The sequence below is a fragment of the Podarcis filfolensis genome, assembly GCF_964270895.1.
Source record: "Podarcis filfolensis genome assembly, chromosome: 3".
Classification (NCBI taxonomy): Eukaryota; Metazoa; Chordata; class Lepidosauria; order Squamata; family Lacertidae; genus Podarcis; species Podarcis filfolensis.
Genome location: NC_139606.1, coordinates 24371176 through 24392895, shown reverse-complemented (window position 1 = coordinate 24392895; position 21720 = coordinate 24371176). Strand labels below are relative to the sequence as shown.

General features: G+C 40.8%; 1 protein-coding gene across 5 annotated transcripts in view; it reads right to left on the bottom strand.

Moving 5' to 3' along the window:
• CSMD1 (CUB and Sushi multiple domains 1) overlaps nucleotides 1-21720 on the bottom strand; it is a 937839-nt gene that overhangs the window by 113418 nt on the left and 802701 nt on the right. For all 5 annotated transcript variants that reach the window (XM_083606880.1, XM_083606881.1, XM_083606882.1 and 2 more), the window contains 5 exons: nucleotides 21110-21205; nucleotides 16398-16601; nucleotides 14851-14975; nucleotides 11340-11436; nucleotides 9799-9903 (listed from right to left, as the gene is read on the bottom strand). In XM_083606880.1, coding sequence (XP_083463006.1) covers nucleotides 9799-9903; nucleotides 11340-11436; nucleotides 14851-14975; nucleotides 16398-16601; nucleotides 21110-21205 — 627 coding nt within the window. The remainder of the gene's footprint in view (nucleotides 1-9798; nucleotides 9904-11339; nucleotides 11437-14850; nucleotides 14976-16397; nucleotides 16602-21109; nucleotides 21206-21720) is intronic.

Here is a 21720-nt window from a genome sequence, read left to right as displayed (position 1 = left end):
AAGTATCCGGGACTGCTGTGTTATGGTCCTTTTAGAGACGTGGCTGGATCCCTCCTTTCCACAGGGACTTCTGCAGCTAGAAGGACGCTCAGTAATTAGAGCGGATAGAACCGCTGAATCCGGGAAGAGCAGAGGAGGAGGAATTTGCGTTTATATAAATAACAACTGGAGCTCGGACATCAAACAAATGGACACGCATTGCTCTCCTGACTTGGAGTACCTAGTGGTGAAGTGCCGCCCTTTTTATTTGCCACGTGAGTTTAATGTTGTTATAATAACAGCGGTGTATATACCTCCCGATGCAAACACTACTACAGCTATGGGCCACCTGCTAACTGCTATTAGCAAACAGCAGCGGGCCCACCCGGATGGAGCATTTGTGGTTGCTGGTGATTTTAACCGAGCCGATTTAAGGACTGTGCTTCCTAAGTTCCACCAGTATGTTGATTGTCCCACTAGGGGGGGAAATACCCTGGACCGAGTATATAGTAACATCATGCATGGATATAAGACCAAGCCCTTGCCCAATTTGGGGCAGTCAGACCACATATCTTTACTTATGATACCATCATATAGACCTCTCGTATGCAGAATTAGACCATCAACTAGAGAGATACGAGTGTGGCCAGTAGGTGCATCTGAGCAACTTCAAGACTGCTTTCGGAGCACCGAGTGGTCGCTTTTTGTGGAGAATAATGTGGACACATACGCTTCGACAGTACTGTTCTACGTTAAAAGCTGCATTGATGTTGTCACTACCACCAAACAAATACGGGTGTTCCCTAACAACAAGCCCTGGCTAAACAGGGATGTGTATCTTCTGTTAAAGGCAAGAAATGCTGCTTTTCATTCTGGTGATGCGCAACAGTATAGAGAAGCCAGAGCCAAATTGAAAAAGGGCATTAGGAATGCCAAAGCTATGTACTGCCGGAGGATTGAAAAACATTTTGAGAGCTCCGACCCTCGTCGAGTATGGCAAGGCCTGCGACAAATCACAGGGCAAAATATTAAAAACGAACTGGCCAGTAGCAGTGCGCACCTGGCTGATCAACTGAATCAATTTTTTAGTCGCTTTGAGGTGGGAACTGGAACTACCGCCACTACAGCATTGGCTACCAGCACATCATCAGAAACTACTACTGATAGACAACCATTTTTATTACAGACCTCTGACGTACAACGTGCCTTTCGGAGCATTAACATTAGGAAGGCAGCTGGACCGGATGGAATTATGGGACGGGTTATTAGGGACTGCGCTGCAGAATTAGCTGGGGTATTTACGGACATTTTTAACCTATCCCTGTTGCAGGGTTCTGTCCCTACCTGCCTGAAGACATCGATTATAGTGCCAGTCCCCAAGCAGTCAGTGGTGGTATCTCTCAATGACTATAGACCAATAGCTCTAACATCTGTTGTTATGAAATGTTTTGAGAGATTGGTGCTAGATCATATTAAGGCTGGTCTTCCATCCACTCTAGACCCGTTCCAGTTTGCATACAGAAGAAACAGATCTACTGATGATGCTATTTCCATCGCTGTCCATACTGTACTGAGTCATCTAGAACGACAGGGAACCTACGCAAGGCTGTTGTTCGTGGACTACAGTTCTGCCTTCAATACAATTCTGCCAGACAGGTTATTTCTTAAAATGACCAATTTGGGTATACATCAGAAGATCTGTCTGTGGGTAAGGAATTTCTTGACTGATAGGCCGCAGACAGTGAGAATGGGACCTTACTATTCTTCTACTCTAGTATTAAGCACAGGAGCCCCTCAGGGATGTGTGTTAAGTCCCTTTCTCTATTCCCTGTACACATTTGATTGCACCCCACTGTATAAGTCCAACACAATCATCAAATTTGCGGATGATACAACAGTGGTGGGGCTCATTAGTGAGAACAATGAGACTGCTTATAGGAAAGAAGTACAGGGGTTAATTCAATGGTGTAAAGAAAACAATCTTATGCTTAACACCAAAAAAACCAAAGAACTCATAATTGACTTTAGGAGAAAGAAAAGTGTATTTTTACCATTGTACATAAATGGCGAGGAGGTGGAGAGGGTTGGTAGTTTTAAATACCTGGGCATTTATATCTCTGAGGACCTCTCATGGACTGCAAATATTAATATGGTTGTGAGGAAGGTGCAGGGGAGGTTGTATTTCCTGAGAATGCTCAGGGGACTGAATCTATCTCAGCACCTACTTCTGTCCTATTATCACAGTACCATCGAGAGTGTCTTAACCTATAGTGTATTATCGTGGTATGGGAGCAGCTCCGAAACGGATAAAAAAGCTTTACAGAGAATAATTAAAATTGCCCAGAATGTTATTGGGCTCCAACTACCAACCCTGGATGAGATCTTCACGTCTCGCACTTTGAAGAAGTCACACAATATCCTGAGAGATCCCACCCATCCTGCTCACAACTTCTTTGAACTGTTGCCTTCGGGCAGAAGATATAGGACAATGAAAACACGAACCACACGCCTTCTGAATAGTTTCTATCCAAGAGCTCTGATTGCACTAAATAATGATCTCAGGGCCAGTTGCAAGAAATAGCAAGCAGGGAGTAGGAAGGAATGAGATAGGTTTTAGGTTATGTTATGCCTTTAAATAGGTTATGTTATATTCTGGATTATGTTATGTTTTATAGATTATGTCTGAATAGGATGAGAGTGTTGGAGATACGTGTAAATGTGTATGTGAACCCGGTCTTTGGGGGGGTGTTTGATTTTCGTTGTTGTGTATACTGTGTATATACGGACAATGACAATAAATTTATCTAAAAGGATATGCTAGACCATTGTCTAGGGTGGCCATATTTCAAAAACTGAAAATCCAGACACAAAACTTATTTGTGACCATAGTTTATTCAGGACATAGATATAAGTTACGGACAGTGCTTTGGGGGGCGCAGGGGTACGCATACCCCTAAACATTTTGTGAATCTAGGTTTGGCCTCATTGAGGGGCAGTATTTCATTATGAGTAGGAAAATGAGAGTACCCCTAAACGTTGTTGTTTTTAAGGGAAAAAAGCACTGGTTACGTATGGCGTATGAAAACAGATTGGGGACACTCGTGTTAACAAACTTGCTTTGGAGTTAGGGAGGGAGTAAAAAGATAATGCTGTCTTATCGCCATCAGAATGCAATTTTACCCATACTGCAGTTGGAACTCCTTAAGCATTTAGTCCTTGAAATTGAAACTTGTTTAAGAAACAGATAGATAAAAAAGCACTTAACATACAACTTGTAGCACAATCATGTACAGCTGAAGTACTTCAAAAAGTTGTTCACAGGCTAGGAACAACTACAGTATAGGTACTACATGAGTTTTTGCTAGAAACTGAGAGATTCTTATACTACTTGTTTTGAACTAGTTAAAATAAAAGCAGATAAAATTTTGGAAATGTATTAGAAAACTAGATTTAAAGTCACATTTTGTGTGTGAATTCTTGGTTTCCTCTATCAGATCATTTTGTTTGTATGACTGATGAAAATTTGAGAATAACTTTAATGAACTCCTTGTAGAGTTTGTTGCTCTTTTGACTCAAGAATTTAATTAATTCTTCCATTAATCTAAATGGGCTTTTCTACAGCTAATGATTCTTTGTAGCACAGAATATAACCTGATGATATGGCTAATTTCTTCCACAAAACAATAGCTGTCAATCAAAACTAGCACTAAAGGCAGCATCATTATTGCAATCAATCCGAGACTGAATTATTGCATAAAACAAAAATGCAATATTCTTTCCTCTTCCCCCTCACCATTTTGAGACAATGAACATCACAGTAAACACTGTGCTAAATGTTTACATTACAAACCCTTGGGTCTTAAAAACTGGTGTCACAGTGTAGCTAGGGGTGTGCAATCTGATTAAAATACCAACGCACATAGAATGTATGCCTTTACTATGGGTAAATAAAGATTCTAGGTGTGCCTTTGGCAAACTCTAAGCCATAGTCATTCATCTGAAACATAAAAAGACTTGTACTGCTATGCCTAGCAAATCAGGCTATTATCAATTCTCTTCTTCAAAGACAGTTTCCCCATCTGTTCACTGATATCGTATGTCCATTTCGTATTTTGTTTTTCTTACCCAAAATATGGGTGTGCTCAATTTACAGGAAGGCCAGAGTAAGAGCCTTCAGCTGTACAGTGGGAAACATCAGGATATTCCAGTGCTTTGTGTAAGGGTGACTCTTGCTGGATTTGGGGTGACTGTACATGTATTTAATAAATACAACAAACCATTTTGCATTTGAAAGAAAAAGGTTTAAGCATCTGGAATAGGTTTTGTTAAAATGCTACTGAAGCACACCTATCTCTTAAGCAGCAACCTAATATCTTAATATAAGATAAAGAATGGAAAGAGGTAGTTGCACATTCAGAATAAAGAAGTGGGAATCCTAGCAATGATCTTCTAGACCCACAGCTTCATTAACTTTACAACAAAGGAGATACACTGTGGATCAAACCATACAGGTATTTTTCAAGGTAGGAGATTGGGTTAAGAGCAAAACAACAACAACAACAACAACTTATTAACAACAACAACTTATTATTTATACCCCGCCCATCTGGCTGGGTTTCCCCAGCCACTCTGGGTGGCTTCCAACAAAAGATTAAAAATACATTAAAACATCAGTCATTAAAAACTTCCCTAAACAACAAACAATTCAGCCAATTATGAAACCATACTGTGCTTTACTGCATACCCAGGGTAGGTGGGCATGAAGAAAACTCGGAATGAGCCACTGAGAAGAAAGAGGCCAAACCACAACTAATGGCATATGATTGCTCAAAACCAGGTATAGGCAAACTGGGCCCTCCTGATGTTTTGGAACTACAAATCCCATCATCTCAAGCTAACAGGACCAGTGGTCAGGGATGATGGGAGTTATAGTCCCAAAACATCTGGAGGGCCTAGTTTGCCTATGCCTGCTCCAAGCAGATGCATGATGTGTACCAGTGCCTTTTTTGCTCTTCTAGAGACAAATCCAATACCACCCCACTGCACCTACTACAGGGAGTGGGAAAATATCAACAGAAATGTCTCGAGGTGAAAACAAAAACAAAACCTTTGCAAATATAACAAAAGTAGATAGAATTTGTTCATATGTTCAATTGCTTCACAAAGGCCTTTTGATGCTATTTCTTCTTCCATCTTGATCCACAGAAAAACTTACTTTGTTCAATACACACAAGCGCATTAGCAGCAGTCAAAGGAGCTTGCTGTGGCTGTGCATTCTGCACAACTTTCTGTGTAGCTAGCTGCTCAATTAAATTATTATAAGCTACCCACACTGCAATTATTTCACAAACACGGAGATGCTAAAAAGCTATTAAGTTCTAGAGGGATGTTTGTTTGTATTGATAGATCTATCTGAAAGCAAAGTATTTTTCTGCAAACAAAAAAACAAAACAATAAAACCAGGCAGTGCAGTCAAGCGCCCTGACACTTAGCATTTTAAAAAGATGTGAGTGCCATTGATTTCAGTGAGCTGATTTTCAAGTAAACTTGCTTGGGACTGGCACATTAAAATTGCTGGTCAAATCAAGAGACAAAATCAAGATTTTTTATTAAATCAGTACTTGTCCAGGTTATGTTCATAAGATATGGTGATTTATTGCCATTCATTTTCATTGCAGCAATTCAGAATGGTGGGCGAGGGAAGTACGTCTGATAACATTTCATCAGTGAATCAATTGTTGCACAAAGAGTGAGAGCACAGAAAAACATTCACATCAAAACTAAGAAAGAATATGCTAAACTAATCTTCAGTGTTTCCTTGTAATCACAGAAATGAATATGACATGCACATCACAAACCTAACTTATTTGGTTTCGTATTTACTTAGTGAAACCTTTTTTTCTCTAAAAAATAATAATATTTATCACCTCATGTCTGATCCTAAATTGGTTGCGTAATGTGCTGAAAAAAAAAGGCTTATTATATTTCAGATTAATTTAAGACATGACTCTTTAGCCATGATTCATGGCAAAGCTATCACTGCCATTTTGGACTCTAGCTAAGGCTCTTTCCTTTTGAAAATATAAGCAGAAGTAGAACCATTGACCATTGTGTTTTTAAAAATTAGACTTCCTTGCAAATTCTGAAAAGCAGTCCATCTCCATCTCCCTGTCCCCTAGTTACCTGTTTCAGCGCAACAGGCAAGCTCAAACCATGAATAGTTTAAAACAGCATGCGGATGCTTCTGATTTTTCCTTGCAGTCCCACAGGACAAGAGGTAAAGGAAAACATGTAAGAAAAGCCCTGCTGGATCATATCAAAGGCTTATCTGATCCAACATCCTGTTTTCCATAACGCCCAACCAGATGCCCAAGAAAGCCCAAAAGTGGAACACAAAGGTAGCAGTCCTCTTCCTCTATTGTTCCCCAGAAACTGGTATTCAGTGGCATGCTAGCTCAGATCATGGAGGTAGCATACAGTGATCATTACGAGTATGTAATGGCTTTAGGGGTTGCTTGTGCGTAAATAGCTGCCGCTCTGGGCTAGGTTGGCTGGTTAAACCATTTCTCGCTGGACAGCCATCCACTCCGTGGCTGTTCAGTCGCTGGCAGAAACCGTCAGTGGGCGTTTCTTAAACCTTTTCCAACATAAAAGTTGTTTGACGCCCAGTCTCCTCCTACTCTCCCTGCGCGGAAGTCTTCTGCGCAGGGAGGGCGTGGGTAGCGGAGGACCTGTGCTCTCCCCGCTGGTGTCCAGTGAAGAGTCACGGAGCCTGCTCTCTGCTTCCCCCATTGGCCCCCCTCTATCCCTGGTGTTGCGCTGATTTTCTTCCCCAACAGGAGACCTGCCTCTCTCCCTGCTTGGCCCCTCTCCAGCATCATTGTGGAGCCTCGCCTCCTCCTCTCGTTCCGATGGCAGTTGCCTGACAGAGTAGTTATTGATAGCCATGAACTTGTCTAATCTCCTTTTTAAGACTGGTGGTAGCAAATTCCAATGCCCTAGAGCAGAAGTCTAGGTTCTGCACTTTCACGTAGCACTAAACTATGGCTTAATGTTTCAACTGGAATGGACCACTGTTACACAAAGTCAGAAGGTTTGATCTAACCTTGCGGATAGCAGGTAAGAGCAATAGTCAAGTTACTGATATCAGAATCCTGCCCAGGACGTAACATCTGCAGGTGTTATAAACCAGCAGCCTTTCAAAACACATTCTGTATAAATAAGCTTCAGAAACTCATTTGGCATCATCAATAAATTACCTCTTTTTCATATAAATTACAGGAAGCTTTGCATACAAATAGTGGAAATAAATAGGGAAATTGAACCACAGAATAAAGATACCCTGTGGCTGATTGCTGGTCCTGAATATTTATCATCAGCTGGAAATCTGGCCTTTCCAAAAATTTGCACACATTAACATTTTAGAAAAGTGATTACCCCAATTATAAGTATTACTATTGATGCTTATCGGTATACTTGCTTGTTTGGGACTGCTCATTAAAAGGAGATGAATATCAACATTAAGGGACTATTTGGTGCCTTCATCTACATACTCTAATAAGCCCTAGTCTCACAGAAAATTGTTATTGCCCTTCTACAAGGTAATAGAATGTTTGCATAGGAAAACGTAAAGATGTTTGGCGAATCTAATCTCTGTCAAGCTATTTATCAGACTAATAATTAATATCTATATTCATGCTTAAAATTTAAGAGTCACCTTTGTAACGCTTACCTCTAGCTAATATGAATGACTCACTGATGTACATAGCTACGCACGGAGGACACCACTATTTTGCATCAGTAGTTTTAAAAAGTTTGAAAAGGACATGAGTGCCACTATGTAAATGAGAGTGTGCAAAATGTTCCCCAGTGATCAAATCTCAATTAACAACTTCCTGGTATCCTAGCAGGAATTCCACGGCTTCATTTCCAAATCCTCGTCCAAATGATATAGAACTGGAGGGCTGTGTCACACTTTACTTTTATTTAGGCTACAATCCTAATCCAATTTACCTGGAGGTATGCCCCACTTAATTCAGTAGGGCTTACCTCTGAGTAGACATGATTAGGATGGTACTGTAATTTACCAAGCGAAAACATAGTGCTAACCTTTTTGGCATAAAATACAATATATTCCTGATCCAAGCACATGATGCAGCAGAAAACGATGTCATTCTCCATGCTTATGTGAAGAAAGAGAACAAGCAAGAATAATTAGCATCCCAACTGTGCTTTCAAGTATTTAGTGATCCCTGTTCATGTTGTAACATTTATACTTATTTTTTATTCTTTTTAAATATATTGTAAGCTGTCTTGCACAATACTATGTGCCCTCCTGCTGATTGGGGGGGGGGGAACCCCTGACTTTAGCAATCTGGCATGGGGGCTAAATGTATACCAAGAAAGCCAAAAAAATTTAGGATGAAAGTTATTAAGCATACTGTCTGCAAGTTAAAATAAAAATAATAATGATCACACCTTTATTGATAAGTACTGGGCTACTTTTAAAATGAGGCTGCATTTTAAATTGCATTTTACCCTGTATTTTAATTTTTTTGTTTTGTTTTTTTCCTATTATGTTTTTACTGTAATTTTATTGGTGTTAGCTGCCCTGAGCCCAGCTCTGGCTGGGGAAGATGAGGTATAAATAAATTATTATTATTATTATTATTATTATTATTATTATTATTATTATTATTATTCCCTTTTCTGGTTAAACAAACTCAGCTCTCCAGATGTTTTGGGACTACCATTCCCATCATCCCTGACCACTGGTCCCGTTAGCTAGGGATGATGGGAGTTGTAGTCCCAAAACATCAGGAGGGCCGAGTTTGGGGATGCCAGTTCTATATAAGCCATTGGGGTTAACAATACCCCGCAATGGGAACTACAATGGCATGTGAAGTCTAACTGACCCTGCTGTTATTTTTCGACATAAACATCACTATCAACATGCATAATTATAAAACAGCAAATCTCAAAGACTTTGCAACAACTGCACACCCTGCCAGAGCAGCCTGTGTGCTGTACACAACATTCCATGACTGAAAGGCTAGGACAGACAAAACCATTACACGAAGCCTGCAGTTGCTACGATACTCTGTCATTGTATCAACTACAGAGATCACACACACATGAGCACATATTGACAAATGTATAGAATAAAAGCATAAAACAACCTTTTATCCACGCCATAAAACTGGACATTATTAACATAAAAAAATATCAGGGGAAAGGCAACACAGTGAAGACAGTTCTGGATTTATGTAGGGGGGCAAATGCTGTTATGAGTTTAGAGGGTGGGCTCTATGCCTGAGTCCCATTCTAATTCCTAGATCCATGCTAGCTTCCTGTTGAGGTAATGGCCCTCCAAGTATGGGCCATGAAGGTAACAAAGGAAGAGGCTCTGTGCCAGACAGCCAATGGATGCCTCCCTTCCCTCAACTGCCTGGCAGTTAGAAAGACAAAGACCAGAGCTGAGTTGTGGGAGAAGGCTGAAGGCCGGGCAGCTGGGAGACAGAGCTATGCCTGATTTCTGCTGCAATCCAAGGCTTCGCTATGGAAGAAGGAAGACCCCGGGGGGGGGGGGTTAATGCTGTGAGCCCTCCATCAAATATGATTGTGTGTGTGTGTGTGTGTGTGTGTGTGTGTGTGTGTATAAACCATATCTCATAAAGACACTCTGGATAAGCACCTGGAACCCCTGGAATTTTGCACCACTTTGGGTGGCGTGCAACAGCGTGATGATATGAATGATACCTAGCAAACACAAACAAGAGGCACAATGCCAATCAAAATAATAATAAAATTAAAACTTACTTTTGTACTCGAGGTGAAAACCAGCAGCTGCCACGCTAATATCAGAGTGGAAGTGCAAGTAAAGTTGATTGGAGGTGCTGTTCAACAATGCTGGCACTGTAGTACCTGCCAGAAATATGGGACAGGTTATGAACACTGTCATTTATCACAAGATCTATGCAACACAGGAACTTTTAAAGAAGCAGAACATATAAAGAAGAATAAAACATATAGGGTGAGGTTCAACGTCACATTATTATACTGTAAATCGGGTCCTCCTCACAAAGGGCATGTGCTGCGGTGAGATCATCAGAACTGACCTCACTGTTGTGTGGGTGGGAGCAATTGGATAGCCACAACAACCCGATTGGTGGTCCCTTGGTTGTTGGGCTAATCTGGCCAATAGGTATGTTGTGTAATAACCGAGGGATCTTTATATATTGCTGCATGTTGCGTTGAGCTTCCTCTTTTCGCTTCGTGCACTGGATCACCCGCCCACCCTTCCCTATATTTAGAGTCTTGCTGTGACCTTGCTATGCCTTCGTGGGTCGTCTGCTTTTGGGGCAGGGGCCCAGTAGGAATTTTCCCATTTGGCTGATGCCACTTGGGTTTCGCTTGCCGCGTAGCCAATCGTCACAATTTTGTAAGCTTTGGCGGTTAGGCATTGGTTAAAATGGTGGTGTGGAGGGGAGGTCAGAGAACCAATGCGCAACAGGTATTCCGTTAAAGGAATCCAGGGACTCCCCATGCTTTTGTTGACCTCTTTCGGGGGGTAGGACCTCGCAAGAGTCCCTGGGAGCATTTTGGGGTGAACTTGAGTCATGTGCCTGTACCAATGCTCCCCCATGGTATTTACCGGCACTGATGGTATGGTGGGGCCCAGCCGTCAGTACTGCGTCCTGCTGAGGTCAGGAGCAGCCTAGTCGAACCAATGCCTAAACAAAGCACTCACTATCTGTAATCAATAAAGTTGTGGCCAAAATTATGCCAATAACCTAAAACTATATTCCGTGTCATGTGTACAATTATTTATTTGGGTAGCTCCTGGGGATTTTCACACACAAATGTTCCATCTGTGCAAGCATATAGGCTTGCAAGATGTAATAATGGCTGGAGAATTGACCTGCGACTTTCAGGCAAGTGTGAACTTTGAAGGAAAACTGCATTTCAACTGGCATATTGTTTTTCAGGAGTGTGAAGAAGAAGAAGAGGAGGAGGAGGAGGAGGAGGAGTTTGGATTTGATATCCTGCTTTATCACTACCCGAAGGATTCTCAAAGCGGCTGACATTCTCCTTTCCCTTCCTCCCCCACAAAAAACACTCTGTGAGGTGAGTGGGGCTGAGAGACTTCAGAGAAGTGTGACTGGCCCAAGGTCACCCAGCAGCTGCATGTGGAGGAGCGGAGACATGAACCTGGTTCACCAGATTACAAGTGTACCACTCCTAACCACTACACCACACCGGGAATTAGGAGGTCCAAATAAAAATACGAACCTATCCAAATTTCTTCACCATCCCTATGGTTTGGCCATTATAAGACCACAATGTAGACCTCTACATACCTGAAAAACTCCCAAGCCTTGGTGCTGTCAAGTCACCACCGTCATAGATTTCAAGAGAGTCCCAGTTATGCTCAGTGGCAAAGCTTATGACCTGGATCTGTGAAAGAATCACCACCGGGTGTTCATTAAACAGTATAGTTACATATCTTTTCAGAAGTTCTGACATCAAAGACCAAAAAAAAAAAAAAAAGCAGCAATGAGATTGACAGCAAAACGTAGCTGCATAAGCTAAACACACATTTTGACCTCACAATATTGTGCACTTTTGTAACTACAAAATGACATCAAAGAGCAGCAACTGATCATGGAATAACAAGGCATTCATTGCTGAAGTGTCACGTTTTCAAAAAATGACAGACCAATCTTCAGTGGGGTCTAGAAGGAATGGGAGTGGCAAATCTACTGCTGAGACCTAAGACCTGGTGGCTTGTGCTGGCGAATGGTGAAAATAGTTCTTTATTGCATTTGCTATGCCAGTTCCAGGCAAGCATAGCTGAAGGGCCTGGGTCCAGGCTTTGGATATGATGTTACCAAAGCTTTCACCTCACCCTCGAAGTGCTCCATTTCAGTGCTTCCTGCTTACTCTTGCCAGCAGGAGAACCACTAGTGATAGTTTCCCACCCATGTAGGTAGGGTTTCCTCCTTTCATTGGCAGTGCTCTTCTCTGCTTGCAGAGGCCAGCAGAGAGGCACAGAAGTGCCATCCTATGTGCCCAGTCATCAAGGGTTAGGATAGTGCTCTCTATCAGAGCAGAGCTGCATTGCAGCAGATGCACAGGATTACGTGTACCAGACTTCAGATGGTGGATAAAATATATGGATGTTACCCAATTTAGAAGCCCTGCACCTATAAATCTAGATGTTAAAATATGAGCTAGTCTAGAAGCCTCATCCCTTTTCTGCTACTTTTGTAAGCATGAGGATATTTTCAATTTGAAGGAATATTCAAACATAGAACCTTCCACAGTGCAGAAAAAGGCACATTACAAAACTGAATAGCTTGGATTCAAGTGAGCGGCAGATGACAGATGATTACAAAGGAAGAAAGGCATTTAAAGAAAGAAAACGAGGAAGACTAAAAAAAAATGGCAAGATATACGGAAGCAGCAGTACAGGTAGGAATTATCAATATCCCAAGGAAGTCATGTTTGCAAGGCAGAATTATACACAACCACTCCACTCCAGACCCCTGCCAGTGCAGATACAGAATTCTTTGGGGGTAGTTCATTCATTGCAATGGAAGTGAAAAGGCTGCACATACAAAGGAATGTGCTAATAGATGTGGAATTTTCCCAATTGATCAAGGCAGCCTGTGGGGGCAGTGAAATTTGTATTTAGAAAAGGGGTTATTTTGGTTAAAGGGAGAAAACCTAATGAAAATAAAGACTGTGATTTTGATGTCTTTGTTTTGTTTTGTTTTTGCAGGACAAGAGGTTGGATTCAGTTGTGGAAGAACCTGTTGCAGAACTCAAATCAGTCACAAACTTCACCACCGGTTTTTACACTAAGTAGCAGTTGTCATAACACTGAAATGTCTGCAAAGACATGATGGATGCTTGCAATCAATGGATCTATAAATACTAGGGGTGTACATGGGCCTCAAGATTTGCCTTGCATCATTATCTGAACATTTTTTAAAAAATCTTGACTGTATCTGATATGTTCCCCCAAAAAACATTTTGTGGGGAGATGTCCCTAAAAAGCTCATCAGCTTCGCTCCCCCCAAAAAAGAAAAAAAGGAGATTTTCTTTTTGGGAAATATGGCAACACTACTTTTGGAGTAGATTAACTGCAGACAAATGAGTCCAGGCATAAGTAGAATGGATTCACTTTTCTCTATAATTTTCTATGTGTGAAAGGGGTGTTTCTGATTTTAAACAAATTAAGAGCTGGCTGAGTGGTATTTATTCTTGTTTGTACATTTTTAAAACCTTTCCAGAGTTTGTTTGTATCCTCTGAGATAGACTTTATGCTTCCAATGTAAGTTTTACAGGTCTCCAAGAGGCTTTACAATATGAGGCTGTCCAGAACATTGCCAGTGAAGTTCTGAACAGCTCTGGGGTTTTTATGACTTCGAGGGTTTAAAAAATAAAAATAAAATCCTGTACTTCTGGGTTTTAACAACAACAAAAACCCAGTCCAGAGCTCTTTGGTGCTCTACTGACAACATGTGGGACAACCTCACTTCTTGCAAAGCCAACTTCCCTAGAGAAACAGAGATATACAAAAACCTGGAGTTATTCTGAATAGAAAAATGAATTAAAAACAGAACATGCTTAATTTTGATTTTAATTCAATTTTCTCTTTCTTTCTTTTGTGTTGTTCAAGTGTATGTCCCGTCTTAAATAAGTAATAATAAAAAAACAGAACAATACAAGACTTTTGGGAGGCCCTGATCTGACTTGAGGGTGAGGGGATATTGGCACTTCCATCTGCCTCATTTTTTGGCCTCCACACATAGCTGATATCCACTTCTAATCAGTACCCCACAGCTGGATTTTATTTCCATCATATTTATGGTGTTAAATTAACCGAATGCACTTGGATGCCCTCGTTAGTTGTTTCTCTAGCTGTCAGCAGATGGTGATATTGCTTTATTTAACTATGTATTAAAAAATGCTTTGATAAAAGGAAGAAGGAATCAGAGAACTGTAAAGTTGGAAGGGACCCCGATGGTCATCTAGCCCAATGCCCTGCAACATCGATCCTGATTCTGCAACTGGTTCTTTTAAGCATAATAAGTGGGGTAGACAGGAGTGATTTTAGCTTCATTGCGCCATGTGAAATGAGAGGGTGTGTTACTTGATCAGGCCAGACTTACCATTAGACAAAGTGAAAAAGATGCTGCACTCAGGCAGCGGGTGCTGAGGTGAGGCAGCAGTGACATTCCTCTTAAGCTTCCTACCTATTCCCTTCTACTAGAGATCAGAGACTTGCATGCTACACAGCCTATCATGTGCTCTTTGAAGCAGCCAGCCATCCCCAGGCACAGTGGAGGATGTTATTCCATTGCCAGTGTTGAAAGTCAGCCTCTGCTCATGGAATTAACTGGTGGCACCTTGCCCTCTGCCATGGACAGCAAAATTTCTTGGACTGGCTCTGAGCCAAAGATACTCTGAAACTCTGGGAACATAGAGATCTATATACTTGTCCAGACTTAAGATATCTACATCATAGACTTATTGGTTTTATGCTGCCTCATAATGCTTTCATGATGCTGTTTGTGCTGCTACACTTGTGTGATTTGTTTTCCTTTACATTTTTGTATTGATTGTTTTTAACTGTAATTTACTGTTTTACACCACTCTGGGAAAATAATTGATTGGATGGCATATACATGCCATAAATAAATAAATAAATAAATAAATAAATAAATAAATAAATACATGTAAGCAAGCTGATGTTTTTCTTTAGATTTGGCTAGGGTTTGGGAAGAGGAGTGATCAACAATCAATTCATTTCTACTATTATGAAGTAGTTCATATTCCACTGTGGGCAAAATATGGACTTGCCTGAATACCTGATCCCTCAGTCACTATGATTTTCCACACACAATTCAAGCTGTTACCATAAGGTTCGGGATAGCCTGGAGACAATATAGTACCCCTCCTTTCAGTGAAATTTCGACTGCATGGCACTGAAAATTGAATTAGAGATAACGACAAAGGTAAAGTCATGCTCAGGGAACAGCAAAGTAACACTAACAATAGAAATAAGACCTCGTTTCAACCAAAGTAAGACACACTTTCAAATTCAAAGGAAGTATCTATAAATATATGTATGCATAGAAATATGAACATTCAATTAAATTTTCTCTAATAGTGACCATGGCTGCCAAACCATGGAAATGATATTTTAAATTCAGGTGAGTTCATGCCAGAATTTCTTCCTTTTTCTTATTCCAGTCCAATTTCCCCACAAAATCCATTGTGAGACTGGAGTAGGAAAAAGCGCCACAGAGGAAGGGGAAGGTTGTAGAGAATGGGGCAGGAAAACAGCCACAGAGTCTTCAGAGTAAGAGAGGTAGACAGACAAAAAGAAAGAGAGAGAAATAAAACAAAACCCTTCTTTGAAGCTGGCAGAGAAATAGGGTCTGTGCCACAGAAGAGAGGTAGGTTTGAAGCTACCCTGCAGCTACCTGCCCCAGATCAGGCAAGACAGGACGGACTGTGGTTGCTTGCCAGGCCTGCCCATGCAACATTAATATATTAATTTTAATTATATTTATATTGGATATGAAGCAGAGAGAGGATGAATGCTTCTTAACATCCAGATTAAAGAGAATTTCAATAAAAATAAAGATGAAACTCTGTGATGTTGGAATTAGTTATGTCCAAGGTGGAAAACAGAACTTTCTTCTGCCCCATGACAATATACTAGAAGCTGAATGTACTCAGGTAAAATTATATTAGCTATTATGATTCAAATCACTATGATCTTATTTTATTCTCTCTAAAGTCACACTGTCCCTGTCAGTATTATTAATAATTGTAATGCACAAGTCTTGAGAGTAAAAAAAAAGGGGGGGACACTTAATACATGCAAAAGAATTCAAAACAGTAAACACAATTCCATTAGCGAGTTTCACTGACAAAACACAGTGTTAAGTGCATTGTTTGGATGAATTTATTTTGGATCTTGTTATTCTAAAATATGACATTGTAACAGCAGACTTCTAATTGTATCAGTTATAAATCTGCTATAAAGGATGTTTCATGGGGGGAAAATCAATTAATTAACAGAAGGGTGATTTCTAGACATTGACATTATGCTCCATATTATACTTATGATTTTAGAGGCAGTCACACTGATAATAAATATTCAGCAAAACATGCATCAACCTTGTTAATCTAATAGGTTATTATGTGAAACACTATACTGCCTACCAACCAGCTGGTACTCAATTACTTTTGAAATGACAAATTGCTCTTTTAAATTGGACACGGCCAGTATTAATCAATGGAGAGAGAATTTAAGTGTTAAATACTACTTGATGAAACAAGCAGTGTTCTTGAATTCTGATTTAGAAACGGATGACCTAAATATAATAATGCCTTACCCACACAGCTTGGCACTGTGTCGTTCCACTGAGCTAAAGCATTGGGCACAGACTGGCAGCGGATGGCTTTGGAGCCTTGCAGAAGATAGCCAGGACTACATTCAAAGCGAACCACGGAACCAGCTGAGAATTCAGAGCCAATCCTCCTGCCGTATCTTGGCTCTGGCACGGAGCTGCATTGTGTATCACTGGTTCGTGGAACAGCTGCACAGACAGGAGAAAAGAAGTGTAGTCTGAGAAACATCACCTAGAAACTACAGAGATTTTAGTTTGCACTAACAGAGGCTTCCTTAAACAAACTGAAAGATGATTTGTTGGATAAAAGCATCATTATACCGATCAGGTTGAATTCCTTGAGTCACTTTTGTTCCACAACAGTCACACCAAAATTCAGTCAAGCCACTCTTTAATTTTGACAACTAAACTTTAAATAGATCGAGTACGACAGACCAAGTCCACAAGAAACACACCTTTTGGGTGGAATGTAGTGTGACTGATTTGATTCAGACTACTTTGGAGAAGAAATATTCTTGATTTCAGCTAAAAGCAGCTGGGGGGGGGGAATAAACCGCTGGATAAGCAAATAGGGCTTTTGTATGGCTGCATTCTATGTACAACGCCATTTGCTGCTAAGTGACAAAGTATGGGTTTTTGGACTCCACACGCTTCACAACTGGGCTCAGTCTACACGACTGCATTGATGGCATGCTTATGCTTCCACCACAGGCCCTGGCAATATGGATGACCTTTATTGCCTAGAGTGGCTACATCCCAGCTCCTCACTATTCGGTAGCAAAATACAATATACAGAGTAATAGGCCTTCTCCCATTCAGTTGCTGTTTAGCAGTAGAAGCCCTGTAGAAGTCCCACACAAGTCGAAACTGGGTGTACTGACGCGCAACGTAAATTAATAATGCAGAGTCTTCTTCAGTAAAAGAATAAAAGCTTCACTGAGTTAAAATTAAACTTGTTTGCAAGTAACAGCATAATGAACAGAAGATTAAACTAGCTTCAGAGCATACAGAGTTTCCATTGAGAACAGGCTTCACAGATCACAGGCTCCACCTCACACAGACACACTACAGATCCTGAGTCACAGACACTGAGTGAGACACCTAGTCTGCCTGCAAGCAGATACAACTAGTCATCCTCAAGATAAGTCACAGTGACTCAGCATGCGAAATGATTCCGCAGCTTTTCAGCATTTCACAACATTTCTAGACTCCTTTACTGCTTCTGCTCTCAAATACCTTTGTCACATGACATGTATCCCTTATTTTTCTTAATATCTGTCCATCAACATAGCAAATGGAGGCGATACTAAAGCTCATTCTCTTGGTCAAGTGTTGCCTATGCCCATTACGGCATAGGATAACATGTGGAATATCTAGGAAGTACTAGCAATGCCACAAAGCTCCAACCCTTGTGTTTCCATGTATATTTTAAAGAAGAAGCAATGATTATCATACTGCTTCTTTAAAAAGCACTGTAAAACATGTGACCCTCCAAATGGTGTTAGATTTCAAATCCCATGAACCCTAGCCATCAAACAATGAAGAGAATTGTAGTCCAGCAACTACTGATCACAGATTTGCCTGATTTAAATGGGGAACCCACTGGGACACCTACAAAACTTCTTTGAATGATGACAGATACTTTTTAAAAAATACAAATACTAATACTAATACAAAGCAGTTTTCATTGTTTTATTGCTTGTTGTTTGCTGCCCTGGGCTCCTTTGGGGGGGGGGGGGGAGGGCAGAAGATAAATTTAATTAATACAGTGGTACCTTGGTTTGCATCCACTTTGGATTAAAACCGTTTTAAATTACAACCATGTCAAACCCGGAAGTGTGTGTCCCCTTTTTTTTTTTATTACAACACATTTACTTATGGATTACAACACATTTGGGGGGGGGCATTGGTGAAAGCATGCCTTGGGTTGCAACCTGCTTTGGTTTACAACCAGACGGATCTGGAACGGATTATGGTTGTAAACCAAGGTATCACTGTACAACAAATGAACAAGCAAACAAACTGCATTTGTGCAAAGGCCCTGAAATGGTAGAATGTGAGTTCATTCTTGCTAGAGTAAACCATATAGGCTTTGCAAGGGCTAATGTCTTGGGCCAGCACTGGATGTTTCAGAGAGCTATAGGAAATAAGCCAGCATGGCATAATTATGGAAATGAGAGCAAATGACTCCCTTTAAAACCCAATTGTACTGAAAATGTGAGGGTAGTTAACATTATAAAATGTCAACACTGTTTTTTGAGGATTTTTTTGTAGAGGTTCCGCTCATTCATGTAACAGCTAATCATCCTGCTTTTTGTGAAGTACGAAATATAAAGAAATGTGAGTCATCACAAAAAGGAAGGCAGTTTATTGGAGACAAAAAGAAATATGTAGAGAAAATGGCATTAGTTTGTGGGGAGGCGGGGAGGAAGGGCCATTATATCAAAATCCAAAGCTTGAAATCTAATATTTCACTAGCTGTGAACAGAATATACAATCAGGCTAGCTATGGGCACCTCTCCCTCCTAATCCTCAGTCTAATTCTAAACCATAATGTTGACAAGTTAGTCTTCTTAGATGGTATCAGAGAGAAATTGCATTTTCTGTAGTAATTATTATTCATCTTTTAGTGCTATGAAACAAAATAGAAATCAGCCTAGTGGAAAAGCAAACATGTAATAGGGTCAATCTGGAATACTAGGTGATAAATAAAATGATTGACTTTGCAGGACAGATTAGAGTGTTCATTCAGGAATGGGGATGCTGCTCTCAGAGGTATCTTAACATTAGCAGGCAGGCAGTCCTGGGAAATCTGTTCCTATATTTCACAAGAAGATTGAAAATCCCCAAATTGTGGTAGCATATTTATTAAATCTAATTAAATGCCACAAGCCGCATAGCCCTGGCTAAAGCTTTAGCAGCTAGGGATCCTAATGCATTCATCTTCCAAAAATGGAAACTTGACTAGCTGCAAGGTTCTCCAGAGATAAATAAAGCAGGCTTACTTACTTGATTCATTCCGAGATGCTGAGAATAGCATTTCCTATTCTCAAATGCCACTAGACAGAGTAATCCTATATCCTAAGGCCAGTGATGAATAAACATAAACACTACCCCTCCCTCCCCAAACTAGCAAACAATACAACACTGCTGAACAATTTGTTACATGATAATGAAATGCTACCCACCCCCAATCTTTGAATCTGGAACTATATTTTTATAAGTAGCAGAAGACAAAAAAACACATAGGGTCAAATCCAATGACTTCCCCTACAGTGACCCCTTTCAATAGCACAACTCTAGTGGAGGTGCCTTCATTTATACAGAAAAACATTGGATGCTGTCCAAAGTATTCGAAATCATGATTGCTGCAATCCCATACACCTTATTTGGGGGCAGGTCTTGTAGGATGGAATTCAGTTACTTCTTCTGATCACAGAAGGAATTTGTGATCCAGTGATTGACTTCACTAATGGAAGAGGAAGGAAGGAGATTTTGGCCAATTCCCCCAGTTCCTGTAGCCTCCAATGCCCATGAAAATTGGCTTCAAGAGTTCAAGCTAAGAGGAATCACACAATGGCAGCAGATGTGATCTTAACAGTGGAAACTCCACCCCACACCCACTAGTTTGACAGGTAGAAGGTGGGGATCGTCACCAGAATGTAATGATGACGGTGGCAGCTAGCAGGTGGTGAAGTTAGCCTTGCAGGGCTGGACAGAGAGACATCTATGTCCACCACCACCACTGTCCAAAGAGGTTTTGGGTTGTTCTGTAAATCACTGGCATATGAATGCTGCACATGAGGAGTTCAGCACATGGGTTAAGACACCAGGTTGCATGGTACTGCATACCCTATAGGTGCCTAATCTAATCTCTGAACACAATCATGACGACAAATAACACACCTTGTGAATGAAAAGAAAATAGCTAAGATTGCAAAACACGCCATGAATCAATTACAAAGGCACTTAAAAACACACTGCATTTCCCATGACTATTTGAGACAAATATATATATATTTGGTGCTACTGAGACCATACATATGTCATGACCCCATGTGGAGGTGCTGTAGAGGGGCTGAGGAGGAATGGAAAGGGATCCTGAGCAAGATGGGGAAAATGGAATGTAGACTCCAAATAGTGTCTGATGCTGCAAACGAGTACAGATGGCCTGGAGGATGGATATCTGGATACTAGGGAGAGGTGAAGCAGGTTGTCAAAAGAATGCCCCTTCCCTACAACACTGGACACTCATAACCTCCTGCTTCTAGAGCCTGCTCCTGCCAGTGAGGAGCCTTCCCTTCTGGAGAGTAAGTGATGCTGAGACAACCTTGACTGCATCTCCATGGACACACAGATACCAGCACAAACAAACCTCCCAGAGCCAGCCCACTTGAAGGAATCCCCCTTTGCTTGCCTAGTCTCAGGCAAGCTATTATCACTGTACCCGCCCTGCTCTTCTAAAGAAGGTATGGGTGGGTGTTACTTGTTTGACTGGACTTAGCCATGCATTCTGCCTCCTACGTACCTGCTGAACCTTGTAACCTGTATTTTACCTTGTGTACCAATCGGATTTAAGCATGAAAGGCTTGGGCAGCACTAGAACTGGGAGTTTGAGTTCTTCCTCTGGCAGCGAGGGCCAAGGAAACGTAGTCCACAAAATACAAAAAGGTAAAAAAGAAAAAAAAGACCAATACCTTGATAGACAAAATGGAAGCCCCTGGCAGATGCTCCACTCTTGGCACTAAACCTCAAGAGAATCTGATTGGATGTGGCTAAGGGCAAAGTCTCTCCTACAAATTAAAATGAACAGAGAGAAATCATGAACAAAATAACTAGAGAACAGAAGCCTATGTTCTATACACACTGGCATGAAACATTTACATTTGAGATGGGTTGTTTTTATGCACTGTTTTATTGGTAGACGTAATACAATAAAATAACTCGCTTTTGCTGAAACTAAGTACCGTTTTTCATAAATAAACTGCAGCATGTTCAAAAACACCATTTTAAAATTACATTTCTAAACAGCTTGAAGAAAACATCCACCTGCTTATTTGCACTGTTTCCTTCTTACTTACAATGACTTACTTTGGGCTTAGCCCTGAGTTTTGCAACATAATGTTGGTGATGTGGAATGTTCCTGTTCACTGTTCCAGTTAGTTGCCTATGCCTTCCTCCTCAATATTCTACTCCCTCTCCTGCTTAGGTTTCTGTCCCCCTCCCACTGCCTCCAACAGACAGCATTCCATACCCATTGAGTATACTTAGGAAAGGTATGTTTTATACTGGAAAACCTTGGAATTCC